This window comes from Ursus arctos, unplaced genomic scaffold, assembly GCF_023065955.2.
Source record: "Ursus arctos isolate Adak ecotype North America unplaced genomic scaffold, UrsArc2.0 scaffold_23, whole genome shotgun sequence".
Classification (NCBI taxonomy): Eukaryota; Metazoa; Chordata; class Mammalia; order Carnivora; family Ursidae; genus Ursus; species Ursus arctos.
The window spans coordinates 42,057,612-42,078,451 of NW_026622908.1; the positions used below are offsets into that span (position 1 = coordinate 42,057,612).

The following is a 20,840-nucleotide window of genomic DNA, read 5'->3' on the forward strand; positions in this document are numbered from 1 at the left end:
GGCTTCCCAGGTCCCCTGCAACCAGTCAAACCCCAGTTCCTGGGCTGGGTCCTGGGGTCTGCAGCCTTATTACCTCCTTCCTTTTCAGAGTGATTCTGATGTGCGTGGTACGCGGACCAATCCGTGCCTTGGGGATGCAGTTCGCAGCTCCTGTCTCTGGGGCCCCCTGAGCCTGAACGGAGACACCCCCGCTTTGGGTGATTGGCCCGCCTCCCACAGCCTGACCCCTTCCACAGTCCAGGGTTCACTACAGTGTGACCCACCCACCTCAGCCGCCAGGACTCCTTCTTTCTCCCTTTATTGCCTTTCTCTTTCTCCTCTTCACAACAGCATCTGCCCGCGCAGCCAAGCAGTCATCCTTGAGCCCCAGGCTCTTGGGCTGCAGGAAGCCTCTCCCTCCCTGAGGGCTCCCACCCGCTCCTCAGAACGTGTAGGCCCCCACGAAGACGGTGAGTCTCAGTACAGAACTGGCCCGGTAGCTCATGAGGGAGTTCATGGTGACCATCTCGAGGTCCAGCACGTACTCCCGGGGGCCCGTCACAGGCCGGGCGAGGACCAGCATGGCGCTGACATTGTTGATCTGCTGCAGGGCACAGTGGAGGGGGGGACATGTAGATTGCGTCAAGCTACATGCCAAGACCCTGCCCCGGCATCCCCTCCCTGTCCCGTATCATGAACCCACAAGCAGTTGGCTGTGAAGTCGAGAGCCCGCCAGGCTGTGACCTCAGGCTCTCATCCGGCTCTGTGATACCCTTGACATCTTGACTGGTGCACCCAGGCCCCTGCCCTCAGAAATCTCCCTCTGGAGTTCTTCCCACCCTTCCCGTCTAGTTGTCTAACCGGGGTCAACTGATGATTCAAGGCCAGGTGGGAGACTCTGGGGAGTGGTGGGGCCTTTGGTGACCCAGAGCAGGCCGACTTCCCTTCAGAGCATCCGATTTCAGAAAGAGAAAACAAGGACTGATATCAGATAAACCCTTGGACCCCTCTCATTGTGAGTCACGCCTGGGCCCCTCCTTCCTAATAACTCCACCAGCAGAGAGCTGGATTCTTGGGCCCCAGGCCCCCACACCAACCCCTGCTGCCTCTCTTCAAGGCCCAGCTCCATCTGCTTCCCTTCCCCAGACTCTGCTGTGTCTGTTACCTGGGCAGGCCTCTCATGCCAGTGCCTTGTTCTAAAGGTGAAGAAACCGAGGCCACATACGGAAACCAGTGCAGGGACTCAAACCCCAGTGTCCAAGTGCCTCGTGAGAATTGCATTTAACGACGGGTAGTTTGTACCCAGGGAATTTAGAATACCCCTACCTTTCTACAGAAATTCCACCTCCCGGGGGGCGGGGCTTTGAGAGAAGAGGCGGGACATGGTGGTAAAGCCGAGTCTCCCACTTAAGGTTTCCTGGAATTCAGTTTTGGATTAGGCATGTCAGTTGAGGGGTGCAATTAGGGGAAAGCCTTACCCTAATGTAGAAGTCCCCCTGCGAGTTTCCCGCGCGGATCTGAAAGGCATTGTAGGCGCCCGGGTAGACGGAGGTCGCTTGGATCTGGAACACATCCGCGGGCACACTCCGCTCCGAGGTGATACTCATGTAGCGGTGCACGATGGACGAAGGCTGCTCCCGGCACAGGGGGTTGGAGGCCGGACAGAGGCAGCGACTAGAGACCCCGAAATGGGGACACACATGAGGTCCTGGCCCATACCCCAAATTTGGCCCCTCCCCTAAAAATAGAGATTCCCAATGGATCCTCCCACTCCTGCTAGAACGATTCGCATGGTTTAGTCATGAAGGACTACAATTCCCATAGGCCCTCGAGGCTCTAGCCTGCCCCAATGGCAGGCCGTCAGCCGCAGAGCCCTCTGGGAGTTGCAGTTTCTGCAGGGCGGTCCGGCGTCGCGACGACTCACTTGTCAGACACCTGGACGTAGGGCTCCACGCAGCGGTTGGTGTCCACGCAGCGGTAGCCCCCGTGGAAGTTGACACAGGTTTGGGCCTCAGAGCACTGGTGCGCGCCCGACTCACACTCATCAATGTCTGTGTCAGGGGAAAGGGGCTGGAACCCAGACATCAGGCCACCAGCCCCTGATACCACCCTCCCCGCCCCACCGGGGCCACCTGTACCTTGGCAGAGGCGCGTGGCCAGCAGCTGGTAGCCCTGCGGGCAGTGGCAGGAGAAGCGGCCAGGCTCGTTGACACAGCGGTACTGGCAGAGGTAACTGGAGTAGCTGCACTCATCAATATCTGAGGGAGAGTGTGGACGAGGGCTCTGGACCAGGGGCAATCCTCTCAGTTCAGTCCCACAAAGGTTTACAGAGAGAGCCCGGCCGTATGTTAGGCTCAGTATGGAAAGACAGGCGGGCGAGACAAACCCTGCAAAGCTCAGTAAGGGGACAGAGGATTCAAAGAACGGTCTGCCCAGACTGCCCAGCTCCCAGCCCTCTCTGCCCCAGCACGGCAAGACAATACCAAATGGAAGCACTGTGAATCTAGAGGCTTGGTTTTTAAGTTCTGACCGAGTCTGGGGCACCTCAATGTCCCTGTCAGTAAAATGAATGGGTTAGACTAGACGAGCCTTGAGGGCCCAACCTGTTACGGTTTTCAGTAACTTGCCCAATTCTTGCATCCCACAACCAGCCTAAGCTTACAGTCTCCTCCTGCCAACCGCGAGCTCACAGGTTCCTGCTCTGGTTACCCTCATGCTGCCTAGCACCGAGCCAGGTACTAATGGGGCCGTACAGCAGCGAAGCATAACATAAACAGGGTACCTGGCCAGCTGACAAGGAGTGAGAAGTCCAAAGTGGAACCCTGGTGCCACCTCACCCTAGCTGTATGGCCTTGGGCAAGTCACTTAACCTCTCTTCGTTGAAGGACTTCACGCTTACTTTTTTTTTTTTTTTTTTAACAATCTTCCCCCAAACACCTCGAGGGAGACATTACCGTCCTTGTTTTGCAGAGGAAAGAAAAATTCATACTTTCATCATAAGATTGCTGGCTGGATTAAACGAGGCCAAGTATGTAAGGGAAAAGCACTGCATAGGGAAGTGTCTCAAAAACAGTAGTTCGCTTTTAAAACGTTTGGCTTGGGACTTGATGAAGCCTGTCTTGTTATTGTCCTGCTTCGTCCTCAAGACAACCCATTTTACAGAAGAAGAAATGGGCTCGAAAGAGTGGTGGGCCCTAGCAGGATTTGAAAGCAGGTCCACCTCACTCCCAAAGAGGGGAGCACTCACATCCTTGTCAGTCTCCCCACTGAGCTTCAGTGCTCCCTACTGCTCCTCTCCATGCTTCCCCCGCCCCCCCGCCCGCCCAGGCTGGGAGGTCTGCTGGGCAGGTCTGCAGGTGCCCTACAACCAGCCAGGGGTGGAATACAGAGGAGGCAGGACGGTGCAGAATGGATGGGACATGGAGGCATCAAATGGAGGAGTGTGGCAGGACACACAGCATGACACAGGGCCTGGGGGACCCATGGAGGAGCCCAGGGGAGAGGGGGAGCTCTCACCATTGCAGGAGAAGCCATCCCGATGAAGCTCATAGCCCTGGTGGCAGCGACACAGGAAGGTCCCATAGGAGTTGAAGCAGCGCTGCTCACATGGAGCCCCCATGTCACATTCGTTCACGTCTGGGGGTTCAGGGGAAAAAACAGGAGGCATGAAAGCCAAGGAGCCACCCAGAGCACCCACTTTCCCTAGGCTGGTCAAAAAGAGAGCTCCGGCGCCCCACACCGCCCTGCCTGGGACCCAGGAGCCTGGCCTAGCCCAGCCTCACCTACACAGGAGCGGTTGTTCGGCCCCAGCTGGAAGCCCGGCTCGCACTGGCAGCGAAAGGAGCCGGGGAGGTTGACGCAGCGGTGCTGGCAGTACCGGTAGCGGCACTCGTCTATATCTGGGAGGGAGGCGGGGGCAGAGGGAGCAGACGGCACGGGTCAGCTGGGACTCATGGCCTCCCCACCCATAGTCTCGCCTGGGTCTGGGGTGGCTGAGTTGGGCCAGGTCAGCCAGGACTCACACATAGACCCTCACAGTCCTGGGACCGGTGACAGGAAGGCAGAGGTGGCAGGGGACGAGGGCCGACCCTGACAGTGGGCTGGTATGGGGGTCAGGTGCTAAGGTGAGAGCCAGGCCAAGGGCACGGAGCAGGGACTAGAGAGGCTCTTCCCCGGACTCACCCACACATTCAGGCCCAATCTTGCGGTAGCCGTCAGGGCAGGTGCACTGGTAAGAGCCGGGCAGGTTATGGCAATCCTGGCTGGGGCGGCAGTCATGCAAGGCCTGGGCACACTCATCCACGTCTGCAGGAGACACCACTCAGCCCCCGCCTGAGGGCCCATGCACTACCCAACGTGACAGACACCTCCGCACGGGAGGACACAGGTCACGTGCGTGGATAATTGGTACTCGCAAGAAAGAAGCACATGGATTAGACCCTCCCGACAGCACAAATAACAGTCCATCAGCCTGGGACTGGGAGCCAACAGGAGAGGCACCCCTAACCTGCGAGATCCCATGCTAGAAGTGCATAGGAGATAAGGCCCTGCCCAGACTCCCAGGAACGCTGATTCCAGGGCCTTCCTCCAAGGCCCATGGCCCCCAGGGGTGGGGTTCAGATCAGGAAGAGGGTAGGGGGCAGAAGCTGAGAGGCAGAGCTCTGGCAGTGGGTCTCCAGCAATTGAGAAGGGGTTCCAGATGCGGGCTGGAGCAGTGGGACAGGAGCCGGGAGCAGTGGGACAGGAGCCGGGACCACCTGCGGCAGGCCCCACACAAAGTGAGGAACCGGATGGCAATCCCAGTAGCCTTGAGGAGCCTTTTGGGCAAGGGAGAAACTGAGGTCTGAGTTTTTAAGACGCAATGATAGGTGCCTGGGAGGAGGACTGAAAGCCCTGGTGCTAAGGGGACCCTCACTCACCCACACAGCGCTCTTGCTCGTCAGGTTCGTAGCCTGGTAGGCAAGGGTTGGGGTGTTCAGCGGGGGGCACTGGTGGTGGCGGTCCCTCGCCATGCAGGTCATTGATGACGGCAGCTGAGCGGGGCAGGCACAAGTAGCCCCCATAGTGGTTGATGCATTTCATCTCCCCCTTGCAGGCCTCGGGGATGGTCAGGCACTCGTTGACATCTGCAAAAAGGGGCCTGCTGGGCACAGCCAGTCTCCTGGGCTGGCTGTGAGGTGGGTGGCAGGCAAGAGCCCAGCTCGACCTTCTATAAGCTGTGTGACCCAGGCAAGGCCTTCTCTCTCTACTCAACAAGCCAAGGTTGCCTGCCCAGGACCCCCTCCTAAGGCCTGCCAGGGCTGATGGTGGGGCAGGGTGACTGTTCCCATAGTCACCCCCATACTCTTGTCCCCTCTTGGGGGACCCTCCCCAAAGCCCTCCCCAAAGCCCTGGCCCTGGCTCAGCCCAAGAGTGACGTGCAGGTAAGGACTCCTCACCCCCACCCCACAGACACTGCGCTCCCAGGACATGATGGGACAAAGCTTGATAGGGGAGTGGTTAGAGGTATCCAAGACCCAGCTCCTCTGGGCAGTGCCCTGTTGCTCTTCGGGCTCCTGAGGGGTGGGGGCAGGGTGCCCTGGGTTTCTCTGAGAGGGAGGGGCCTGCATGGCTTCTCCACCCCTAGCTGAGCAAGCCCCCAGAGAATCAGAGCTGGCTTCTGCCAAGCCAAGCTGGGCAGAGGACAGGTCATCTGGCTCCCCGATGCTGCTCTTGGAGCTAAGGTGACAATCCCTTTCCCCATTCCTGGGGGTGGGTCAGTCACCCCGGTGGCACACTCACCCCGGCAGTGCTGGCTGTCAGGGTCCCACTCATAGCCATCTGTGCATTCCTACAAAGGGACCACAGATGACCAGTAGTCATCCCCAGTCCCCTTCAAATGACCAGGCCAAGATCAGGGCCTGAGCCTGGCCACCCTCCCAGCCTGCTCCAAACAATGGCCCCCAGCTGCTTCACCAACCAAGGGAGGGGAGAATCTTCCCCAGCAGCAGCCACCCCAGGATCCTGGTCTCTGTGTCCCTACCCAGCCCATCCCAGGCCAGTGGCCCCACTGTCCCCACCGTGTAGCTGTCGGGCTCCTCCGAATCCTGGGGAGACGCTGCCCCCAAAAGCAGCAGCAGCAGCGCCCAGAGCAGTAGAGACCCGGGGAGGCAGGAGGCGAAGGGGAGCATCCTGGGGCTGGGAGGTGGTGGCGGTGGAGGGGTGGTGGGGGGAGGGGGGTCAGGGCGCTTCTGCCACGCACCCCCCATTCCCCGAACCAGGACTCAGAACCCTGGCCCCAGCCGCCTCCCGCTCGGGACTGGGCTTGGGGCCCCGGAGCTTCCCAGGGCCGAGGGCCCACTCCTCCCGCAGGCCAGGGTTCGGGGCCCAGCCGTCCGGGGCCGCCCCGCCCCCGCCCGGTCCCCCAGTGGCGCGGGCCGAGAAGCGCGGGCCTCTCGGCTCTGCGCTGACGCCGACTCGGCCGAGACTCAGGCTCGCGCCCTCCCCCCACGGACGGCCACTCACTTGAGCCCGCGACGCCCCCGCGGCCCGCGTCTCCGGCGGCTTGGCTGGTTGGGGCAGTGCCTGCGGGCAGACGGACGGGCGGACGGCGCAGCTCCCTGGACGCGCGGCCCCAGGAAGCGCCCCCCGCCCGCCCGCCCGCCGCGGCGCGGCCCACCCCGGCGCCTCCGCCCGCCCCTCGGCGGATTCCTGAGCCCGCGCCAGGGGGAGGGACCCCGACCCCCCGCTTCTCCGCCCCCGGCCAGCCGCAGGCCCCCACCCGGTCCCCCGCGGCGCTGCCCGGAGCCGCCTCCCGGCGCAGGGCCAGGGTCCCCCTAGCTCCCCATCCTGGGGGCATGGCCTTGATGCCAGGCCCCTCAGACTCACCCGGGAGCCCCTAGGCCCTCACTTTGCGCACCCCAGAATGTCATCCTGCGCACCTGGACCCTACCTAATCTGGGCTCCTAGAAGTCCACCCTGTGCACCCACATCTTAATGCCGGGGCCTCCACACCCTGCGCTTCCCAGAATGTCATCCTGGGCACCTGGACCCCACCTAATCCTGGGGCTTCCAGACCCTCGCTCTACGCCCTCCAGAATTTTGTTCTGTGCCCCCGGACGGTCACTCTGAGAATACCAGAATTGCATTCAGGGTCCCTAGACCCTCGCCCGAGGACAAGACGCTCCCGGGCCCAGAAATGTTCATCTCTGTCCCTTCTCTTCTCCATCCCTAAGGCTGTCAGCCAGGTGGTCCCTTCACTCGAGGACGGCCTCCTGCCAACATTCGGTCCGCGGAACTACAACAGTTTGGGAACGGGGTCCGCATTGCTTTTTGGCCCAGAATGAATGGAAGCCCCTGAGAAGGCAGGCAGGGCTGAACTTGCGCGTACAGGACGCCAGGGTCCGGTGCCAGTGCCTTACCCACCCTCCTTCCAAACGGGTCCCCACCCCCACGCCCCCAACTTCGGGGTTTTTGCCTTCTTTCTCAAGCAGAGGGCGCGCCTTTTGGGGCGGAGTTTGGGCGGAGTTGGCTCCCAGGAAGGGGCGGGGTCTCCTCCTGCCCACGTCTCAGGGCGGGGCCAGACGGGAAAGGGCCGCGTGTCCTGGGAGCTCCCGCCGGGGGGCAGACTAAGTGCGGGAACTGCTGAGCCCTCCCTTCCCTTTCCCACCCTTGTTTATCCTCACGATCGCCCCCAGTGCAGCCCCGCCCAGGAAGAGGGTGTGCTGATGGGGGCACGTGGGTCCCGAGGTCAGCCCTTGGGGTTCAAGGTGAATTGGAGAGTGCATCCCCTCTACCCCCCAGATCCTTCCCAGCCCCGGAGGTGAGGATGCTAAAAGTAATAGCTCTTTAAAACCAAAAGACAGCCAATAACAAGTGCTGGCGAGGATATGGAGAAATTGGAACCCTCATACACAGCGGGTGGGAATGTAAGATGGTCTTCTTTGGAAAAGTTTGGCGGGACCTCAAAATGTTACCACATGACCCAGAAATTTCACTCCCCTGTATATACCCAAGGGAATTGAAAACATATGTCCACTCGAAAAGATCTATGTACAATATTCATAGCAACGCTATTCGTAAGAACCAAAATGTAGTAACAATCGAATGTCCATTAATTGATGAATGGATAAACAAACTGTGGTAACAGGATGGAGTGCTACTCAGTCATAAAAGGAATGAAGTCCTGATGTGTGCTAAAACAAGGATGAGTCTTGAAAATATCACCCTAGGTGAAAGAAGCCAGACACAAACATCCTCATATTCCACTTACAGGACACATCCCGAATAGACAAATCGAGGAGACAAGTTAGATCAGTGTTTGTCAGGGGAAGGGGGGACAACGGGTGACTGACTGCTCCTGGACATGGGGTTTCTTTTCGGGTGATGAAAATACTCTGAAATCAGATGGTGGTGATGATGGTTCAGTTATGCAAATATACTAAAACCACTGAATTATATAAAGTTTTTTAAAAATTTTTATTTATTTAAGTAATCTCTGCACCCAACACGGGGCACAAACTCACAACCTTGAGATTATGAGTTATGTGTTCTTCCAACCGAGCCAGCCAGGAGCTACAGTGAACTGTATACTTTAAAAGGCTGAATTTTACGTCCCGTCAATTATGTCTCAATAAAGCTGTTATTTAAAAAAAAATAAAAATAGTAGTTCTTGATTATCAAGGTGTAACCTTTCCAGGCACCAACACGCACCTCATGTAATCCTCCTGCCAAGCCAGGGAAGGGGTGCTGGTATCACCCTATTTCACAGATGAGAGAGGCTGAGATTTGTCCAGGAACAGCCAGAACAGTAAGGACAGGATGTGAACTCAAGTCACTCTGATTCCAAGACTCTCTGGGCTCTCTGCCTCTGAGGAGAGTATTAAGGACCCACCATTTGAACACCTATTCTGTGCCAGCCAGGGTCACAGGTGCCCACAGTCATTCCACTCAAAGCACTTGTTGCCACTTAGAGATGAGGATCTGAGACCCAGAGGGGAATGACTCACTTTTGAGTCTTTGCACTGTTAGGCGTGAGTATGCCCACCACTCGGAGTTGCCTCCCCATGGCGCTTCTCCTAACCTCCAGGACCCTGAGCTTCCCTGCTCTCATCCCTTCTGCACTGCGTCTGGCTGCTCATCCCCATCCCCAGACTGTGATAAGAATGAGGAACAGGATGAGGCAGTAGCTGGCAGTTACTATACCCTAGACCCTGAACTCTCCTGTTTAAAACCCATGACAACCGGGGTACCTGGATGGCTCAGTCAGTTAAGTGTCTGCCTTTGGCTCAGGTCCTGATCCCAGGATGCAGCCGCACCTTGGGCTCTGCTTCTCCCTCGCTCTCCTGCTCCCCCTGCTTGTGCTGTCAAATAAATAAAATCTTAAAAAAAAAAAGAAAACAAAACCCATGACAACCAATTGTTAGGTCTACAAACACCCATCCAGCCTGCTCCGGGCCTAGGCCTGGCCTGGATGCTGAGGACACGGGAGCATCGGGGGCTTCTGGGGTGGCCGGGATGCGGATACCAAGTGTGCGCAGGCACAGCCGGGGCTCAAGGGGCTGCAGCTTACACCAGAGGATGGGAAGTGGGGAAGGCTTGGAGGATGACCCTTGAGCCGACTCAGTTTCTCAGGATGAGCAAGAGTGCTTCCCCAGGGGGCAATGACCACTCTCCATCCCCACTCAGGGGTTAGAAGCCTGTGGCACCCACAGCTCCCTGGACTTCCCTGTCACGACACTGATGGCCATATATGGCACCTGCTCACTTAGATCTATTCCTGTTTCTGTAAGGACATATCCATCTTTGTATCCCTAGAATTGCCCAGAACAGGGTGGGCAGAGGGGCTCTGCTCAAGAAAGAAGAAGGGTGCAGTGGGAGGCAGGCAGGCTGAGGGCTGTATAGGACAAAGGCCTGAAGGCCTGAGGCAGCTCTGCGCTCAAGGGGTCCACCTCCCCCTCTCAACCTGGTTTCTCCTTTGCGGTTTCTCCAGCTCCGCCCTCTCAGCCCCTCCAGCTTGGTCTGTACAGCTTCCTGCTCCCAGCACTCTCGCCTACAGCACCATGGCACCAACTGTCTACCTTTCCTGCCTCCTGGCCCTGTCGGTGGCAGGCCTGGCCCAAGGCGTCAAGGGCTCCCTCAGGAACCAGGTAAGTGCTCCCCCCCTTTGCTTCCCATGCTCTTCCCTCTCCAACACTCATGCCTGGGGCTCACCCTTTCAGAAACAATTGCCTTACTCCCATTTCTCAGAGAGAGCAACTGAGGCTGGGGAGGTGATTGACGTATTGCCATGAAGCCCACGCTAACGCAGGGAGACAGAGCAGGCTAAGTGGCTGATCCCCTAGCCCCATCCCTGTGTGGCTGGAACGCAAGGTGTGGTCTCAGCGAGGACTCCTCACTTGCTCTCCGCCGCCCTCTTGGTTCCTCTCCAGGACCCAGGTCCGCAGCCGCTGGAGCTGAAACAGGTCTTCACGTTGTTCCAGATCCAGTACAACCGGAGCTACTCAAACCCAGAAGGTATCATGTGGCACATACATCTCCAGTCCCACCCCCAGCCCCCATTTAACAGATGAGGAAATGAAGATTCAGGGTGGGGAATGGGCTTGGCCAAAGCCACTCAGCAGGACCGCTGGCAGCGCTGGGGGTGTACTACCTGGTTTCCGAAATGCCCAGGGTGGGGGACAGGATCATGCTTTGCTATGAACTTGGAGGGCAGGCAGCAGCTGCTGGGGGTCTCCCCCAGCCCCAGAGGACCCCTCACTTCCACAGCCACTTTCCTGTCACTCTGCACAGCACGCAGACTACATCTAGTCATGAGTTCATTCGGAAACACCAAGGATAGTCATCTTGCCCCCAAGCTGGGGACTCACTCTCCATGCCCATGAGGTCCCAGCCCTGCTCCTGCTCTCTGGGTCTCACCTTCCACAGGGGTATGGTCTGTGGGCACCTTTCATCCCAGGCTGCCCATGCCATGGGCCCGTACCCGCCCCCCCCATCTTTCCCCACCTTCATCATGTTCCAGCTCGGAACCTGCAGTCAGAGGTGTGAAGTGGAGGGGGAGAATATGACCCTGCAGGAAGCCAGTCTCTGACTACCCACCTTTCCCTTCTTAGTCACTCCGCCTTCAGACCCTTTACTTGTCTTCCCTGTGGGTAGGCAGAGATGCCCCCTTATTGCCTTCGGGGAAAACCCAACCCTAGAGGGGCTGGGGAGCCATTTCCTTGGCCCAGATGTCTGCAGTGGGGCCTGTGGCGGCCACAAGAAAGGAGCCACTGCTCACTTAGGTGGGTGTGGGGGGGGAGGATGCCCGGGCTGTGGCCACTTCCTGCCTCTGGGGGAGGCTCGAACAACCCCCTTCTGGTCTAGAGTATGCTCGTCGCCTGGACATCTTTGCACGCAACCTGGCCCAGGCTCAGCAGCTGGAGGCGGAAGACTTGGGCACTGCTGAGTTTGGGGTGACTCCATTCAGTGACCTCACAGGTACTGGACACTTCCAGAACCCTAGGTGGTGGTGGGGGGGAAGCAGAGGCTTCTCCAGGGATCCTGGCAGATGGACAGGGCAGACCTTCAGCTTTCATTTCCCAGAGAGAGGGACCCTGAGGACCAGAGGCCTGGTTGCTTGCCCCGAATCACAAAAAGCAGGGGTGGGTCTGGGTCCTAGTCCAGCTCAGGGATGAGGCAGCAAGTGCAGGGGAATGGTTCCTGGGAAGAAACTTGGCTTCTCTCTGGGCCTCAATACCCTTGTGCTCATCCCCCAGGGTATTATGGGGACTCAAATGACTGAGCATGTGGCTGGTTGGAGTGGGAGAGGCAGAATATGAGGGAGAAGCGATCAAAATTGCAACCCTGGTGGCCCCGTCTATCCCCCAGAGGAGGAGTTTGGCCAGCTCTACGGGCACCGGAGGATGGTGGGAGAGGCTCCCAGTGTGGGCAGAAAGGTAGGGTCTGAAGAGTCGGGGGAGTCAATGCCCCCCAGATGTGACTGGCGGAAGTTGAAGGGCGTCATCTCACCCATCAAGCGGCAGGTATCTGCCCCCATCTGGCCCAGTCCAGCCTCGGTGGCGGAAGGAGGGGGGGATGAGGCCCGGACACCTTCTCACTGCCCCCCTTCCCGGCTAGGAAAACTGCAACTGCTGCTGGGCCATGGCCGTGGCGGGCAACGTCGAGGCCCTTTGGGGCATCAGATACAACCGGTCTGTGCAAGTCTCTGTGCAGGGTATGGCTGAAAGAGGGGGGCATGTGATGGGGAGAAGGGGGAAAAGGGCGGGGGGAGGCCAGGGCGCAGGCAGCCCACATTGTCCCTTCTTGCACCAGAGCTGCTCGACTGTGGCCGCTGTGGAGATGGCTGCAGGGGCGGCTTCGTCTGGGACGCGTTCATAACTGTCCTCAACAACAGTGAGTGCCCTGCCTCTCTGGGCAGCTTTTGGGGGCAGGGGTGAGGATGGGGGGGTAGGGATGTTCAGGAGCTGAGCCTCCACCGTGGCCTTGCTTATCCCCAGGTGGGCTGGCCAGCGAACAGGACTACCCATTCCGGGGGAACAGTAAACCCCACAAGTGCCTGGCCAAGAACTATAAGAAGGTGGCCTGGATCCAGGACTTCATCATGCTGGAGGATAACGAGCAGAGTGCGGGCAGAGCGGGGACGTGGGCCGGCCTGGGGGCACAATGACAGGGACAGACAGACCAGGACAGAGGCAAAAAGACTGGGCGAGAAACAGAGATGGAGGGACAGAGATGTGGGGGGTGGGGTGGGGGTGGAACCACGAGCCAAGAGCAGGGGGCACAGAGGAAGCAGGGCCTAACCGCACCTTCTACCCCCAGGAATCGCCTGGTACCTGGCCACCCAAGGCCCCATCACTGTAACCATCAACATGAAGCTCCTGCAGGTGGGAGGGGGCTGGGAATGGGGGGAGGGGCATCCAGGGGAGGTGGCCTCAGACTCAGCCCCTCTGCCCTTGCAGCAATACCAGAAGGGTGTGATCAAGGCCACACCCGCCACCTGCGACCCCCGGCTTGTGGACCATTCTGTCCTGCTTGTGGGTTTTGGGAAGAGCAAGTCAGTGGCGGGGAGGCGGGCAGAGGCAGGCTCATCCCAGCCTCATCGTCGCAACCCAATCCCGTACTGGATCCTGAAGAACTCCTGGGGTGCTGAATGGGGTGAGAAAGTGAGTGTGATCTACCTGAGGGGACGGGGCAGGACAGGCCTCTCCCCACCTTCTGGCCCTGATGTCCCCTGGACTTCCTAGGGCTATTTCCGGCTGCACCGCGGCAGTAACACTTGCGGCATCACCAAGTACCCGCTCACGGCCCGCGTGGACCTACCGGCGAAGAAGCGCCCAGTGTCCTGTCCTCACTGAGCCTGCGCGGCTGAGCCTCAGCCCTCTCCTGCCAGGCCCGCTGCCTCCTTGCTGACCCCACCCCAGGCTTTTGCCTGTCCTCCTAATCTTGCTATGGCTTGAATAAACCAAGACGAGCTCCCTGTCTTGCAAGTGAACTCAGCTGCGGTGGGGAAGTGGGTGGGGAGAGCAGACACCCCATACTCGGACGCATCCTATAGTCTCTGTGGGGCCCCCATCCACATACATCCCTATACGTGTTCACCGTTGACACTCAGGGACAGACACGTGCACTCCCGTGCACAGGCTCCTCCAAAGTCACGGCAGGTTTATTGTCAGTGTGGGCAGGGCGGCAGGAGGGGACCTCAGTCATGATAGAGGCGCAGGAGGCAGCCACGGAGGGTGCCCATGTAGCGGTCCCAGAGGGCCTGGTGCCTGCAACGGAAACAGTGACAGCGGCCATCGCCTGAATCCCCACCACATCTGAGATGCTGCTCCGAGAGCTCCATACACCTGAGTGCTTCTGCACGCCTCACCCTGCTCTTATGATCATTATCATTATCCTCCCACGTTACAGGGTGAGGCGTGGAGAGGTTCAGCAGCTTACCCAAGATCAGGTCACAGTCTCTAAGAGGGGGGGCCCACAGAAAGACTTCCACCCCTAGGGCAGAAGAGGGAACCCTAAGTCTGCAGGAGGGCCAGGCCCTGGCAGGAGGCTGGCTACAGCAAGGCCAAGCTGGAAAGGAAGCTTAGGGTCTCTCACCGGAAGCCATCCAGGGAGTGGACAGATGCCGAATACTGATTCAAGAAGAGCCGCACGTCACTCAGAGGCCAGTGGTCAGAACGGCAGGGCTCCACGAACTGTGGGCCCAAGGAAACATCTAGCACCGGTTCAGCCCAGGAACAGGCCAGGTTGGGGATCAGAGGGCAGCAGGCAGGACAGCTCACCTTCTCCACGAGGTCCACAAACAGGTCTCGGACATCCTTGTTGTGGGTCAGCTTGGCAGCCACGTTCACCAGCCCACGGGACAGGTTCTGTGGGGCAGAGAGCCTGGGAGTTCTGCCTTCTGTCCCAGAGGCTGGAGGCTGAGCCCAGAGGCTGGAGGAGTGGCAGGCCCCTCCCCAAATCCATCCACCTCCCTCAATCAAATAACTCCCCAGTGTGCCCCTCCCCTCTGCCCGAGGTGGATAGAAGGAGCAGCAGGGCTACCTGCCGGTCAATCTCCGGCATGAGCAGAGCTGCCCAGCGGGGACAGTGCAGTGAGGCTGAAGATGCCCAAGGGACAGAGGCTGGACTGGGCCACAGACCTTGAAGTTGGCTTCCATCTCAGAGAAGACACCAAGCTTTCCCCGAAGTGCAGTACACACCAGGCTGCAGGGAGACAGGGTAAGCCCAGAGGTGCCTGGGCCCCCACTCGCGCCCCGGCCCGAGGACTCCCCAGGGGCACCTCTTGTGCAGGTCCAGAAGGTCCTTGTCAGCCACAAGCATCTTGAGCTCCTTCAAGTCCTGGAGAAATTCCTTGTCTAGATCCACATCCATGTCATCCACCTGGGAGTCTGGGGGAGGCCCAGCAAGGGAGTTGGGGTGGGGGTAACAAGCCCTCCGGTGCTATCTGGAGCCTTCCACACCCACCACCTCAGCGCACCCCATGAGACAGAAAAGGAAGTGTCGGAAGGGTGCAACGACCTGCCCCAGGCCACAGACAAGTGGCGGGCCCTCTGGAGTCGAGCTGTGCGTGGGGACACGGGGCTCTGAGCAGTGGTGGCTGCGGTGGGGGCACTGAAGAAGAAAGGATGCTGGCAACTGGGGCCTGCAGGAGAACTGCTGGCGGGGAAGCAGGCCCTGAGAAGGTGGGGAGGTATCCGGGCACCTGGGTGAGTGGGGGGCCTCACCAACGGCACCGAGGGTCCAGTTCTGGATCATGAGTTCAGCACAGTAGGCAAAGTCGCCAAAGCTCAGATACTGCAGTTTTTTCTTTCCTGTCTCAAAGCGGTTGTTGGCAAAGAAGACGATGGCCGCGTAGTCCCTGCAAGGAGGGGAGAGTGGGCCTGTCAGGGTTTCAAATTCCTAGCGAGCAGCTCGCCCCTGTGACACGGGTGGGGCATCCGACTTCTGGCCTATCTCTGCCCCAGCTCACTACATGACGTGCTTCAAGCCCCTTCTCTCTGGGCCTCCCCATCTTCGTACAGAGAAGCTTTCAGCCCAGGTCGCCTAAGGGGAACAGAGGGAGACCTGAGGATAACAGCTACCATTTACTGAGCACTTTCTAAGCCCCATGGGCTGCACCAAGGGCTTTACATGTGGCATCTCACAACAGCCCCCCTGGTAAATGACCAGGCTGGGAGCTGAAGCCAGGCCAGTCGGATCCAGAGCGCAGACCAGGAGTAGGAGAGCCATCCCCCAATACAGCCAGGAGGTCAAATGGGTTGGGGCCGGGAAGGTGGACCGCCTCATGGCCCAAGGAAGGAGCATGCAGGAAGGGGAGATGGCTGGCTCCCTGCTGGGCCCCTCACCTGGCCAACCGGTCGGACAGGAGGAAGTGTTGCTGAATGTTATCCACCAGGGAGCCCCGCATTTCCTCCACCACCTTGAAGACTCGCTTAAAGTTGTCAAACTGTAGGGCAGTTAGGGAAGGAGGGAGGACTGGTCAGAGGCTGGTCATCCAATAAACTGGTTATTGAACATCCCTCCCTCACCTATCTATCTGTCCAGTAAACAAATGCTGACTTAGCATGTGGTATTCCTCAATAAACTATTAACTGTTAGTACCTGTTATCAGTTCAAGCATCTTGCCCTGGATAAATGTTTACTCACTCCTACCTCTGAATTCCCCCTATTTTAGCATCACGCTCGCCAGTTTTCATGAGCTTGTGCTGGAACTGACCGTCCTGGCTAAGGCACAGGAAGCAAAAAAATGAGCAAATGCTCAGCTGTGCGGAGGAGTGCACAAGAGATACACAGAAACAATATTAAAGGCCCAGGAGGGTTACTTCTCCCTTCTGGCCACCAAAAAGCCTTGTGGAGAAGGTGGCATCTGACCCCCTGCTTTGTATTTCAGGGGGGAGATAAGGCCAAGAACAGTACCCTCCAGGCAGGAGTAGCAGGAGCAAAAAGAGAGCCAGGGGCTGGAGAAATATAAGCTGAGAAAGTCTGGCAGAGACCAGAGCACAGAAGAGTATGAAGGTCAAGGCCAGGGTGTGTGGCTACTATCCAGGATGGAGTGGGAGAGCCAATTAAAGTTTATGAGGAGGGGAAAGCTATGGTCAGATCTGAGCTTCTGAAAGAGTAGCTCCAGCAGGGGAGTAGGAGATGCTTTGGAAGAGCAAAAAAAGGGACAAGAGACTGGGTATGAAGCTGCTGCCACAATCCGAGGTGGGGGAGGAGAATGGAGCTGGGGCAGTGACCAAAGGGATGGTGTAAAGGGGCAGACTGGACAGGGGATCTTGTGTTGGGGGCAGGGATGCAGTGCCCACTTGTCTCCGGCAGCTCTTGAGGGTGATGCCTGTTTTGGTGCTGATGTCGTCCAGGTCTTTCTTGGTGCCCTTGGACAGCTTCTTGCCCAGGACCTCCCGCACAAAGGCCTCGTCAAAGGCATAGTACCTGCGTGGAGGCAGAGGACATCACTGACTTTCCACATAGGAGGGAAACGGGGGTCCGGCAGGGCCTAGGTTTGGCCCCTCCTGCTCTCAACTTTTTCAGACCTTGTGTAAGTCCCATCCCAACCTGGGCCTCAGTTTCGCCCTTCTAAATGGGTATATGGTCAGACTGGCTGGGGTCCCCACCTCTCGATGAGCAGCGCCTGTCGGGACGGAGGGATCTGGAAGATGAGCTGGTGCAACAGCTTGGGCGGTGCGTGCAGCAGGCGCTCGAGCATGTGGAAAGTACGGTAGTGGTCCATGGTGTCGCTCTGCAGCACCGCGGCCGTGGCGCCCGTCTGCTCCAGGATTCCCGAGCGCACCCTCAGGGCCACCGCGTCGCTCACTGGGGAGTAGGCGCTAGCATTAAGCCCCGCTCCGCGAACCCACAGGCCCTCGGGGGGGGGGGGGTGTCCCAAGTCCGACTCCCAAATATCCCTTACTCCCTCTGCCCACTTCCCTATAGGACGGGAGTCCTGGCCCCGCCCCCTCTCCCATCCCAAACAACCGCCCCTCCTGACCCACTCCGCAGACGGCCCCCACACACACCCGAGTAACCATCCAGCCAGAGGCGATACACGTCTTCGTCGATGAGGGTCGTGTTCCCCACGAAGATGTCCAGCTCGCTGGTCATGGCGAAGCCCGGACCCGGGCGCACCTGCAGCGCCCGGAAGGGAGCGAGCACTGCCCGGGCCAGGCGCGCCGCCTGCAGGATACTTCCGGGAGCGCGGAGATTCGGCGCCCGGCACCCGGAGCCAGAGAAGGACCACTTCCGGGACAAAGAGGGTGGGGGCAGAAGCGTCGAAGGGAGAGGAGTAGCTCCTCCTCCCGGCGGGAGGGGCAATCCCAGGCTCCTCGTCCCCGCCCCCGGCCCTCACCCCCACCCCTATCCTGGCCCAGTTTGCCGGAAGACATCGGGAGTGGAGGCTAACGGCCAGTGCCCCTGCGCCGGCAACCTTCCCCCACACTTCTTCCTGGCTTTTCTCCCACTTTCTCTGCCCTTTTCTGGGCCGCCCATTTTGACGTGTATCTTAAATGTAGGGGTTTCACAGGTCTCTGTCCTAAATCTTTTCCTGCAAAAAATATGTCTGACCTAACTTCCAAGGGTCCTTGCTGGGAGCCCCTCAGTCCATCCTGAGGCTGAACACCTCTTCTGGGCATGGGGCACCTGTTCCCATGGTTTTAACCCCCCATCCCCGCACTAATGACCTCTCTTACTCTGCAGCTCAGAGCTCTGGCAGGAAGTCCACATCAGGAGGGCTGCCTATCTGCTCGTCTTTCTATGCTGTCTACCCTACAGGCCCCTCAAAAGCTAGACAGCCCTCTTTCCAATCTGTTTCTTTCCTGCATTCCTATCTCAGTGACAGTCCCAACATTCACCCAGTTCTCGTGCCAGAACCCTGGGCTTTCTCCCAGAGTCCTCACTTCTTACATTCTGTTCTGATTTGCCTTCTGAATATTTCTAGGATGTTTTGTCCTCTCCACCCCTACTGGCACTGTCCCAGCCCAGTCCTTCTGCGTAGCTCTACTTTGCCCATTGACACAGTGTTCTTACTAATCTCCCTGCCTACATCTCTTCCCCGTGGTCCATCCCTCACTGAGCAGACTGAATAATTTTTTAATGCGTATTTTAAAATGTTACTCCCCTGCTTAAAATCCTACTGGCCTGTGGCAACACTCCAGCCAACTACCTTTGTTGCTTCTCTCCCTCACTTTACCATTTTCTCCACACAACTACCTTTCGAAAACTTGGAGCTACTCTCTCCGATCTTAAAGCAGCTAGGCCCCCAGTGTCTTTCAACACGCTATTCCTGCTCCCTGAAATAGCTTTCTCTTTACTTAGCAAAGTCCTATACATTTTTCGGGCAGCTCAGATTACCACCTCTTTGGGGAAACCTTTTTTTACGGGGGGTGGAGATCCTTCAGACCATGCCCCTCCCCCGTTTACTTCTGGTTTAACACACCCTGTCTCCCCCACTAAATTATAACCCCTTTGGGCACCTGGGTGGTTGAGTGGGTTAAGCGTCTGCTTTAGGCTCAGATCATGATCCCAGGGTCCCGGCTTGAACCCCGCATGGGGCTCCCTGCTCAATGGGGAGTCTGCCTCTCCCTCTCCCTCTTCCCCACCCACGCTCGTGCTCTCTTTCTCACTCTCTCAAATAAATAAATAAATAAATAAATAAAATCTTTAAAAAAATAAATTACGACCCCTTTGAGGACAGGATCAGAATCTTAGTCGAGTTTATTTCTGCCAGGGCTTTGCACACAATAAAATTTTATTGAACAAATGAATCCCTGTATGCGCCTCCCCATCCCGGGCAGGAAACGTTCCATGAAAGGGTAGGCTGATGGTGAGTCAGGCACGTTTGGACTCAAGGTTCCGAAGAGTTGGGAGCGACGTTCAGTGAGCCGAGACGAGACTCTCGAGCATGAACTAGGCTAGGAAAGTTGAGCGAGAGTTAAGCTAGGAAACGAGATCCATCCGGGTTCCGTCGGGGGCTGGGCATGAGAGTCGGTGGCCGACGCCGGAGTCTTGGTTCTCGGGAGCTGAGAGGCCTAGGCGAGAGCTTGAGGAAGTTTGGAACTGGGAAGTACGAAGCACCTAGTTTGGGGTTACCTGTCGCGGAGGACGGTGGCGCTGGGACCCAGGGTCCAACGCGGTCAGTAACTCCGCGGTCTGGAGTGGGCGGGGAAGGGGCGCTCTCTTTCTCTGTAGTCCGTGATCAAGTCCCGCCCTTTTCCGGGGAGCTTTCCCTGGATTGGCTGTCCTTCCTTAACGTCATACGGCCCCGCCCCGGCGCGCGCCCCGCCGCGTGCCCACCCCCGGGCGGCTGCTGCAGCCTACGCTACACTGCCACAGCCTGCCGCCCGCGGAGCCGGAGCCCGACCCCGAGCGCGCAGAGCTCGACGTGGGCTCCTGGGCCGCGGCGGCGGGCAGGCGATGCTCCAGACGCCTGAGCAGCCATGGAGGGCGAGGCGGGCGGCCTGGAGGAGCTGACGGACGAGGAGATGGCGGCGCTGGGCAAGGAAGAGCTGGTGCGGCGCCTGCGGCGGGAGGAGGCGGCGCGCCTGGCGGCTCTGGTGCAGCGCGGCCGCCTCATGCAGGAGGTGAATCGGCAGCTGCAGGGTCACCTGGGCGAGATCCGCGAGCTCAAGCAGCTCAACCGGCGCTTACAGGCCGAGAACCGTGAGCTACGCGACCTCTGCTGCTTCCTGGACTCGGAGCGCCAGCGCGGGCGGCGCGCCGCGCGCCAGTGGCAGCTCTTCGGGACCCAAGCATCCCGAGCCGTGCGCGAGGACTTGGGCGGTTGTTGGCAGAAGCTGGCCGAGCTTGAGGGCCGCCAGGAGGAGCTGCTGCGGGAGAACCTGGCGCTTAAGGAGCTCTGCCTGGCTCTGGGCGAGGAGTGGGGCCCCCGGGGCGGCCCCGGCGGCGCTGGGGGCTCAAGCACTGGGCCGACACCCGAGCTCGCCTTGCCCCCCTGCGGGCCCCGCGACTTGGGCGATGGAAGCTCCAGCACCGGCAGCGTGGGCAGTCCGGATCAGTTGCCCCTAGCCTGCTCCCCAGATGACTGAGGGCTCAGCTTCCTTCACGTCGACGCCCGACCAGACTGCTTCCCAAGCACCGGGACTGCGGTGGACCTCGGGACCTGGACGCCGTCCTGCCTGCGCACGAGGGGCCGCTGGCATGGATTTGGAAACTCTGGCACTAAAGAGGGCCCCTCGCTCTCCTCGGTGGGGCAGCAGGGGGACTGGAGGCTGGAGCGGAGGGACTTGCTGGGGGCGGGGTGGGGGCTAATAAACTGGAACGGAAGCAGAGCCCGTGGCCTGGGCAGCGTCTGTTTGGGACTCGCCGGGGTGGGGACGAGGGCGGAGACGTTAAGACAGGGTACCATTCACATCCGGAGGGGCTGC

General features: G+C 59.0%; 4 protein-coding genes across 6 annotated transcripts; 2 read left to right on the top strand and 2 right to left on the bottom strand.

Annotated features, from left to right (window-relative positions):
* Positions 1 to 282: 282 nt before the first annotated feature.
* On the bottom strand, positions 283 to 6,619 carry EFEMP2 (EGF containing fibulin extracellular matrix protein 2). 3 transcript variants are annotated; one of them, XM_026483179.4, is made up of 11 exons: positions 6,484 to 6,619; positions 6,039 to 6,156; positions 5,761 to 5,809; positions 4,899 to 5,105; positions 4,162 to 4,284; positions 3,762 to 3,878; positions 3,496 to 3,615; positions 2,118 to 2,237; positions 1,904 to 2,030; positions 1,458 to 1,653; positions 283 to 583 (listed from the first exon to the last, which is right to left on the bottom strand). In XM_026483179.4, exons 2-11 carry the CDS (start codon positions 6,147 to 6,149, stop codon positions 422 to 424), a joined length of 1,332 nt encoding a protein of 443 aa, XP_026338964.1. In that variant the 5' UTR covers positions 6,150 to 6,156; positions 6,484 to 6,619; the 3' UTR covers positions 283 to 421. The 3 variants fall into 3 exon arrangements, with proteins under 3 accessions (XP_026338964.1, XP_026338962.1, XP_057173270.1); XM_026483177.4 differs by having other exon boundaries at positions 283 to 580; positions 6,484 to 6,567; XM_057317287.1 differs by lacking the exon at positions 283 to 583 and adding an exon at positions 843 to 923 and having other exon boundaries at positions 6,484 to 6,567.
* On the top strand, positions 5,647 to 13,434 carry CTSW (cathepsin W). The gene is made up of 11 exons (XM_026483181.4): positions 5,647 to 5,702; positions 9,950 to 10,106; positions 10,389 to 10,473; positions 11,323 to 11,436; positions 11,827 to 11,981; positions 12,076 to 12,172; positions 12,271 to 12,351; positions 12,456 to 12,581; positions 12,778 to 12,842; positions 12,918 to 13,121; positions 13,203 to 13,434. Exons 1-11 carry the CDS (start codon positions 5,683 to 5,685, stop codon positions 13,311 to 13,313), a joined length of 1,215 nt encoding a protein of 404 aa, XP_026338966.2. The 5' UTR covers positions 5,647 to 5,682; the 3' UTR covers positions 13,314 to 13,434.
* A 166-nt stretch (positions 13,435 to 13,600) lies between these two features.
* On the bottom strand, positions 13,601 to 17,701 carry FIBP (FGF1 intracellular binding protein). Its single transcript, XM_026483184.4, has 10 exons — positions 17,478 to 17,701; positions 17,076 to 17,274; positions 16,767 to 16,893; positions 15,807 to 15,907; positions 15,186 to 15,319; positions 14,741 to 14,849; positions 14,601 to 14,664; positions 14,241 to 14,327; positions 14,056 to 14,153; positions 13,601 to 13,727 (listed from the first exon to the last, which is right to left on the bottom strand). Exons 1-10 carry the CDS (start codon positions 17,560 to 17,562, stop codon positions 13,658 to 13,660), a joined length of 1,074 nt encoding a protein of 357 aa, XP_026338969.1. The 5' UTR covers positions 17,563 to 17,701; the 3' UTR covers positions 13,601 to 13,657.
* A 2,034-nt stretch (positions 17,702 to 19,735) lies between these two features.
* On the top strand, positions 19,736 to 20,739 carry CCDC85B (coiled-coil domain containing 85B). Its single transcript, XM_026483174.4, has one exon. The coding sequence runs from the start codon at positions 19,893 to 19,895 to the stop codon at positions 20,499 to 20,501; it is 609 nt and encodes a 202-aa protein (XP_026338959.1). The 5' UTR covers positions 19,736 to 19,892; the 3' UTR covers positions 20,502 to 20,739.
* Positions 20,740 to 20,840: the final 101 nt, after the last annotated feature.